Raw genomic sequence first — 8604 nt, forward strand, 5'->3', positions numbered from 1 at the left:
AAACGTGTCGTGGCAAAATTCATTCTGCAGCTTCTGCTACCAGGGCAGAAGGAACATCGTGCTGCAGCTGCTGATGACTTGACTCAAACCACTACCAGTGAACAAGCTTTCCTCCAGAAGGTTGCAATGCTGGGAGAACCGTGTGAGGTCCCAAGGTGCCTACTTTGAGGGGACTGACCTGTCATTGTCTTAGGTACAGTGTTTCTTGTAGCTTGTATCTTCTTCAATAAACGTCTGTATTTTTCATCATACATGGATGGATACTTTCCAGACACACCGTGTGTGTGTGTGTGTGTGTGTGTGTGTGTGTGTGAGTGTGTTGTTCTTGGTGGAAAAGCTAATCTGGTACCAGTTATCCCATATTAAGGGAAGTACAAGGGTTTTTTTTTTCAACTTTTCTAAGTTCCTTTTAGCAAATTTCCTTTTCTAACTTTTTGAAGTAGTTGCCTGACTCATTGCTTTTCAGATTTTGTTGTTTATTTCCTAACATAGATATTTAAGGCTGTATGCCCCCCATACAGATTGCTTTAGCTTTATCCCACAAGTTTTAATGTATAGTATTTTGATTAAAATATTTTCTAATTTTCATTATGATTCCTTCTTCGGCCCAACAGTTATTCCAAATAATATTTATTATGTTCCACAATTATGAGTGGGGTTTTTTTTGACATATGTATTACAAATAACCTCCTGGTGTGTGGCTATCTTTCAATGAACAGAATTCCTTAGCTTTGGTGAAGTCAAATTTATGAAGAAAAAATATGTCTAATTATTTCTGTGACCCAGTTAACAAAATTTTGCTTATCCCAAGACTATGAAGATATATTTCTAAGTTTTCTTCTAAAAGATTTATTGTTTGTTTTTCATGTTTAGGCGTATGATGCATTTTGAGTGATCTTTCATGAAGACACATGGAATGATGCCTTTTTTATATCAGTGACTAGATATGGTTACTCTTATTTATGGGCTCTATTTTGTTGGCAAAAGATCAGAGGGAGGGGAAGGGAGGCCAGAGAATTAGACTCCTGCTTTCCTTCCTGTGAGGTCCCTCTAGGTCAGATTTGTGATTTGACCAAATGTCATTGTGTCTCTTGAGGCAGCTGGCCTCGCAAAGCTCTCTCCTTTCATGTTCTGATTACTCCTGTGAGTCCTTATTCTTTTCGCTCCAGCAGTGGTGGCAGCTCCGATCCCCGCTAGCCCGGGTCCCAGCACTATTGACCCTTCTCACGTCTCTGTGGTTAGTCACACACCTCCCGGGGAAGTACTGATTTGCATGTGCTCTTTCCCCTCGAGACTCTGACTAATGTGTTGGTGTATTAGAAAGTTTTTGAAAAAGTATGTAGTATCCAGCACCTTCGCTAGGCACTTCTTAGTTTTAATAGTTTGTTTCTAGAAATCCTGGGAATTCCTATGTAAACAATCATAGCATCTTATCAATGGCAACCCTTTTGTTTCTTAAAATACTTGTGGTTTTAATTTCTGTTTCTTTTCTTATTTTCCTGGCTAATACCTCCATTGTAATGTTATTATTATTTTTTAAAAAATCGTAATTGGATATTGAATTGTTTTGAATAGTTTACTCCATTGTTTGAGATCATCATAAAGCTCCTTTCTTTTTCTCTTCCTGCTCTCCCCTGGGGTTCTGGCTCCATCCTGATCATATATGTCAAGGTCAAGGGTGTGGAGATCATTCTTCCTATCCCCAGCCTGGAAGGGCATGATTAGAGCCTTATAGTCCTCTTGGGTAAATCTTGGAGTTTTGGGAATATTCAATGTGGGATATCACAAGATGTTCATTAAGGCATCATTTTGATGTACTATTTTGCTTAAAAACATCTGCTTTTTAAAAATTCCGATTTACTCAAGACCTCCTTTCTAAAGTAAGGAGAGAAGCCTTGGCTGGTGTGACTCAGTGGATGGAGTGCCAGCCTGGGTTGCAGGCCAGGTCCCCGGCTGGGGGCATGTGAGAAGCAACTGATGGATATTTCTCTCACACATCAATGTTTCTCTCCCCCTCTTTCTTCCTCCCTTCTGCTCTCTCTAAAAATAAAGAAATAACATCTAAAATAAAAAATAAGGAGGGCAAGTAGTACAGGGGACGATGAGGAGAGAAACCTCACTCTGACACTTACATGTAATTTGCAGCAATCCTAGGGAGCAGGTGTTTGTGAGCTTAGTTTACAGATGAGGAGACTGAAGCTCAGAGAGGTGAAGTGCACTGCCCAGGACAATGGCCGAGTGGGATTCTGGAATTCTGGCCCCAAGTCTGTGGCCCTAAGTTGGGGCTCTTTCTGTTGTAAGGCAGTAAGAAACGTTTGCTCCCTGACAAAAGAGAAGTGAGACCTGGGCCCTTCCTCCCACCAGGGTACTTCTGCTTCCCCGACCCTTGGATCCTCAGCTCTAAGCATCTCCTTGTCTGTTGTGCCATGCGGGTGCACGAATGAGACAGGGGCTATGTTGGGACTGGGGGTCCTGGATCTGTCCCACAAGGGGCTGCAGAGCCTGCCCCCAGGCACATTCTCCTGCTTGCCCCACCTGCAGGAGCTGTTGCTTCAGGGAAACCACCTGGATTGGCTGGAGGGCCAGGTATTCCAGGGCCTAAGGAGGCTATGCTGCAGAATGTAGAGGCCCACCCTCCCAGCAGTTCTGCAGTGTGGAAACATTGCGGCCCCCAAACCCTGTTGGCAGACCCTCCTGGGCACTCTGAGGGCTGTGTATCCTGTCAGTGCTGTGAGTATTGTGTACATGTGTGTGGTTGGGGAGGAAAGGGTCTGGAGAAGGGGGGAGCAGAGAGTGAGGTTCTGATTGTGCTTGTCTCTAGACCAGGCTTGGGGCTGAGATGGACGGACATTTGCTGCTGCCTGGTTTGCTCCTGTTCCTTCCTCTGACCACGGGCTGGACTGCTTCAAATTGCTTAGTGACCGAAGGCTCCCGACTGCATCTGGTCTCCCGTTTCTTCCTGTGCCGCCTGGACTCCAGCCTGCCCCTCCTTGCATTCTGCTCTGGGGTGAGCAACCTGACACAGGCCTTGGAGGCTATGCCTCAGGGTATAGAGGGGCTCTGTCTTGGTGGTTCTGCTTCAGTTCTGCCACCAGATGCCTTCTCCCGCTTCCCTGGCCTCAAGATCTTGAGACTGTTCCTGAGTCTCACCAAGGTCCTGCCAGGAGCCCTCCGGGGCCTGGAACAGCTGCAGCAGCTGTCTTTCACATGCCATTGTGTGAAAGACTTCTTCCTACCCCCTGATGCCTTTGGCAACCTGAGCTCCCTCCAGCACCTACATTTCCAGTACCCTTGCCTGGATAGGAACTTAAGTGTCCGGTTGCCTCCCACTCTACGGAGACTTGGCATCAGCAGAAGTTGCCTTCAGGATGTGGGGAAGTTGGCAGACATCTTCCCAGACCTGGTTCTTGGTCGCTCCTCTGGCGATGCCTGGACTCTGGACGTCCTGGACCTGTCATTCAACAGAAAGCTGACGATGGCCAGCCCTGGGGCCCTCCAGGGCCTCCAGGTGGGGACTCTGAATCTGGGCCACACAATGATAACAGCAGCTGCAGTGAAGGGACTGGGGCTGCGGAGGCTGGATGCCCTGTCTGTGGAGCATACTGACATGACTGAGCTGCCTGCCGAGGCAGTTGCCCGCTTTGAGCTGCAAGAGCTGAATGTGGGATTCACGCGGATAGGGCGCATAACTCCGGAGGCCCTGGCTTCCTGTGGAAGCTTGAAGAGCTTGAGTCTTAAGAACAGCGGACTCACTGACCTGCCACCAGGTTTCCTGGCTGCCCTGCCCGGGCTTCAGAGACTGAACCTGGGGAGCAACAAACTGCAGAGTGCCGTGCTGTGCACGAATGAGACAGGGGTTGTGTCGGGACTGGGGGTCCTGGATCTGTCCCACAATGGGCTGCAGAGCCTGCCCCCAGGCGCATTCTCCTGCTTGCCCCACCTGCAGGAGCTGCTACTTCAGGGAAACCAGCTGGACTGGCTGGAGGGCCAGGTATTTCAGGGCCTCAGGAGGCTGGAGAGGTTGGACTTGAGTTACAATCCACTGGTGACCCTGGGCGAGGCCTGGTTGGCTCATCTGCCTGAACTGACCACCCTGAACCTGCTGAGTACCAGCATTATGCTGAGCCCAACCTGGGACTTCTGGGGCCCAGAGAATCTGCATGACCTGAGACTGCAGTTCCCCTCTGGCCCTTCTGGGGCAGTGTTGTCCGTGCCCACGAGATTGACTAGTTTGGAGCTTTGTGCAGCACCAGGCAGGAAGCTTTGGAAGCTGGCTTCTCCCATCTTCCCAGTCTTGCAGACCCTGACTCTAAATGGCTGGGGACTGCAGCTGGAGGCCCGGAATATCACCAAGATCTTCCCTGCCCTTCGCCAACTCTTCTTGCTTGGCAATAGCTTGGAGGCCCTCTGCTCCCAGGACACCTCCAGCTTCTTCCTCTTGCAGCTTCCCAGGCTTCAATATCTCAGGGTCCAGGGTGATGGACACAGCCCCAGGCCCTGCTGCATCACGGGGCTGCCCAACCTACAGGAGCTGGAGCTGCGAAGACTGCAGTCCCGAGCACGGCCCCACTCAGTGCGGTTGGAGGAGCTGGTGGGTGAGCTGCCCAGGCTCCAGGTGCTGCGTCTGTCCCAAACTGGCTTGGAGACACTGTCTGCCACTGCTTTCCAGGGCCTGGGAAGTCTCCAGGTCTTAGTGTTAGACAGGGAGGCAGGCATTGTGCTGGATGGCAGTCTCCAGGAGCACAGTCCCCAGATGCCACAGTACATGTACATTTTGAGTTCGTCCTTGGCCTGCCAGTGTGCCAATGCCTGGCTGGGGCCCTGGCTTAAGCGTACCCCCAGAACATATGTGCATATAGAACCACGCCAGCTGTGCCGGCCAGAAGCTGGGGGCCACTCTAAGAGTCCCCTTTTCCCCTTCCTCTGGAGTCGCTGCCCCAAGACTTTGGGGTTGGAACTCTTTTTGGGCAGCTCTGCCCTGCTGTTTCTGCTGATCTCCTTGCCCTTCCTACAAGAAGCCAGGAATTCCTGGATCCTCTACCTACAGGCCCTGTTCAGAGCTTGGCTTCAGGATCTGAGAGGTCGGAAGGGTGAAGGCAAGAGGTTCCTCTATGATGTCTTTGTGTCCCACTGTAGGCAAGACCAGGCCTGGGTGGTACAGGAGCTCCTGCCTACTCTGGAGGGCAGTCGGGGGCTGCGCCTCTGCCTCCCTGAGCGGGATTTTGAGCCAGGCAACGATGTGGCCGATAATGTGGCAGAGAGCATGGCAAGCAGCCGGGTCACGCTCTGTGTGCTGAGTTGCCAGGCCCTGGGCACGCCACGCTGCTGCCTGGAGCTCCACCTGGCCACCTCCCTCCTGCTGGCTACCCCTCACCCCCCAGTGCTGCTGGTGGTCTTCCTGGAGCCAGTTTCCCGCCACCAGCTCCCCCGCTACCATAGACTGGCCCGGCTGCTCCGCAGAGGAGACTATTATGTGTGGCCTAAGGAAGATGAGAGAAAAGATGACTTCTGGGCTTGGCTGGGGAGCAGGCTGGGGCAGGCTGGGTTGGGCTAGAGTGAGTGCATGTGTTTTGGAGGTGGGGATGGGAAAGGAAAGCCAGCCTGGTAGGGAGACAGTGGGCATGTGTTAGTGTGTGAGACTGAACGGAGCTTCTGGGAGGTGGGGCTGCTGTGTGTATGGGGAGGATCAACTGGTAGCTTTGGGAACAGGCTTTGGGAAGGTTCTGGAGGCTGCATGAGAAAATTTGGGGGATAGCAGGTGGCCATGAGGTGTGTGATGTGATCTCAAGATGTCCAGATCCTCAGTAAATTTACTAAATACATGAAATGATTGGCATAATTGGACTTTTTCTTTTTTGGTGGAAATGCACATGAGGAAGAGGGGGAAAGGGCAGGGGTCACAGAAACTGTAACTGGGAGGAAATAAAGTGGGGGGATTCAGGGAGAGTGTGGGAATGAAAGGAAGGCTTCAAGTACTCCTAAGCTATGGAATGGGGTCTAGGCCAAGTTCAACCAGATCGTCAACGGGTAGAGAGTCCCCTTTTACCATCTGGGTTATAGACGTATTGGCAACTGAGGACCAAAACAGTTGGGATGCTACCCAGGAGGCAGAGGACTGATCGCCTACTGCCCTCAGTGAAAACATGAAAGCATGATCACATCTGTCATCTCGTTTGAACCTCATTGCAACACGGAGGGGGAACCCACCTCCTTGGCACTCTGACTTCAGCCAGGCTAAACTACTTGCAGCTCCCAGGGCATCATGTACTCCTGCCTCTGGGACTTTGCATGGGCTCTTCTTTCTCCCAATTCGTTTATTCCGAGGAAAGTACTGTGTATTCTTTAAGACTCAGCGCGGCCATCATTTTCTCCAGAAGCCATTCCTCAGCTGCCAGCCTCTCAGTTCCTGCGACTTCCTGCACTTTCCTTTCTCAAAGTACTAATCACACTGTACCAGCCCTCACAGGTCTGGGAGCCCCAGAACAGTGGTCTGCAAAGGGAGTAGTACACAAGGTCAGCCACTGGGGTTTAGGAAGAAAAGAAAAAAAAACTTCTATTTGTATTTTTTCATATCTCGCTTTATTGTGAAGCTAGCCTGCCTGCTTTTTAGCTATGTTACTTAACCTCTGTCCAGTTTCCTCTTCTGTCTGTCATATAGGATAGTAAGTATTACATCCTCCCTCAAAGGGTTTTGTGAGAATTAAATGAGTTAATAGGTATAAAGCCCTGAGAGCAGGACCTAATATTGCATTGTCAATATTCAACAAAACTTAACTTTTAAAAAATGTAATTATGTATGTACAACATGCATATTATATATAAGTAAATAAATACACATGTTAGAAGTGTATGCTCAAAAATGTCTTACTAATAGGAAACATTACTAATTTACTAATAGAAAACTTGACCAGGAAAGTTTGGAGATCAGACCCTGGGGCCAGGGGCCAGGTTTGATCCATCTTGGCATCCTTAGAGCCTAGTGCTGGCCCAGACAACTGTGGACAGAAAAAAATCTTGATGGATGCTGAAGCAGAGAACTGGGGTCTGTTTATTTTTATATGATACTGGGCCAGGAAACTTGGCCTCTTTGGGCTTTACTTTCTCTCTTCTGTACAATGCCAACCTTTATATACACAAAGGCTAAAGCAAACCATAGAACGATTCTAGGCTGGATTTTGGGTGAGGGGCGCCCTCTAGAGTCCGAATGGTGTCTTTCTCTCCGTGCATTCTCACCTCCATTCCTCCTCTTCAGGGCAGATGATCCTGAAATGAATGTCCTTACCTGACCCTGCAAAGTTGACTGTCCAGCTTCAGATCTGGACACTCTCTCAAACACCTCCAGCCCTCCCAACACCTCACACTGTGGAACTTTCTCTCTCTCCACTCACACCACACCATCCCCTCCACTGGTGGTCTTTTCTTCATGTAGCGTGAGGTTGAGAAGAAACCTTTGGGGTCATATGTCCAGGTTCAAATCCCAGGCCTTGCACTTATTGGCTATGTGATCTTGAACAGTCACTTCACCTGTCCAAGCTCCCACTTCCTCCCTGTAAATTGGAGGTAATATATCCACTTCATAGGGCTGTGATACTTCAATAACAAGGAGCGCTTATAGGTTGCTACTCCTTTCACTGAGTGAAACCACAGGAGTTGTTACTACAAGTAGGTTGGAACACGTTTCACAAGAAGGACTTTGAACTAAGTTTTTAAAACTAAGGTATAGAATTCCCCCAATTTCAACAATAGCCAACATGTATCAAGCCCTGGGCCATATACCAGGTGCTGTCAATTCCCCCAAAGTCTCGTAACTATCAGTAAAAACGATAATAGCTAATAATTATTAGACTCCTTCTGCTAGCCATGTGTCAAGTTCTTTATATGCTTTTCTCCATTTATTTCTCACCAACTCTATCAGGTAGATGCCATTATTTTAATTCCCATTTTATAGATGAGAAAACCAAGGCACAAAGAGGTGAATTAATTTGCCCAACATTTCACAGCTAGTGAGTGGCAAGGCCTACATCTTGCATTTGAAAATAAGAAGTTTCAGACACAAGCAGCTTGACTCCAGAGTCCACGATTTACTTGCATTATCTCATTTAATCTTCACAACACCTGCAATGTAGGTTCTGTTGTATCACCTGCATTTTAAAGATGAAAAAAACCAAAGACAGAAGAGATGCAGTAATTTGTTTGCAGTAAGGCCACACTAGCTAGGAAGTAGTTAGGCTGGAATTTGGATCCATGTCTGACTACAAACCCACTTTCTCTCTCTCTTTTTAAAGATTTTTATTTATTTATTTATTTTCAGAGAGGGAAGGGAAGGAGATAGAGAGAGAGAGAGAAACATCAATGTGCGGTTGCTGGGGGTTATGGCCTGCAACCCAGGCATGTACCCTGACTGGGAATCAAACCTGCGACACTTTGGTGCGCAGCCCACGCTCAATCCACTGAGCTACGTACGCCAGCCAGGGCAAACCCACTTTCTCAACCTCATATTAGATTGCTCATACCCCAAAGTACAAAGCAACTGCTTTTACATTAAAACTATTCAGATTGTTATTATTCTAATGATGATTAACATTCTTCCAATACACACAAAGT

General features: G+C 48.5%; 1 protein-coding gene across 1 annotated transcript; it reads left to right on the forward strand.

Moving 5' to 3' along the window:
• The first annotated feature begins 2497 nt into the window (after window positions 1-2497).
• LOC114497860 (toll-like receptor 12) lies at window positions 2498-6492 on the forward strand. The gene is made up of 2 exons (XM_028513812.2): window positions 2498-2730; window positions 2822-6492. Exon 2 carries the CDS (start codon window positions 2840-2842, stop codon window positions 5552-5554), a length of 2715 nt encoding a protein of 904 aa, XP_028369613.1. The 5' UTR covers window positions 2498-2730; window positions 2822-2839; the 3' UTR covers window positions 5555-6492.
• The last annotated feature ends 2112 nt before the right edge of the window (window positions 6493-8604 follow it).

The sequence above is a fragment of the Phyllostomus discolor genome, chromosome 5 (assembly GCF_004126475.2).
Source record: "Phyllostomus discolor isolate MPI-MPIP mPhyDis1 chromosome 5, mPhyDis1.pri.v3, whole genome shotgun sequence".
Classification (NCBI taxonomy): Eukaryota; Metazoa; Chordata; class Mammalia; order Chiroptera; family Phyllostomidae; genus Phyllostomus; species Phyllostomus discolor.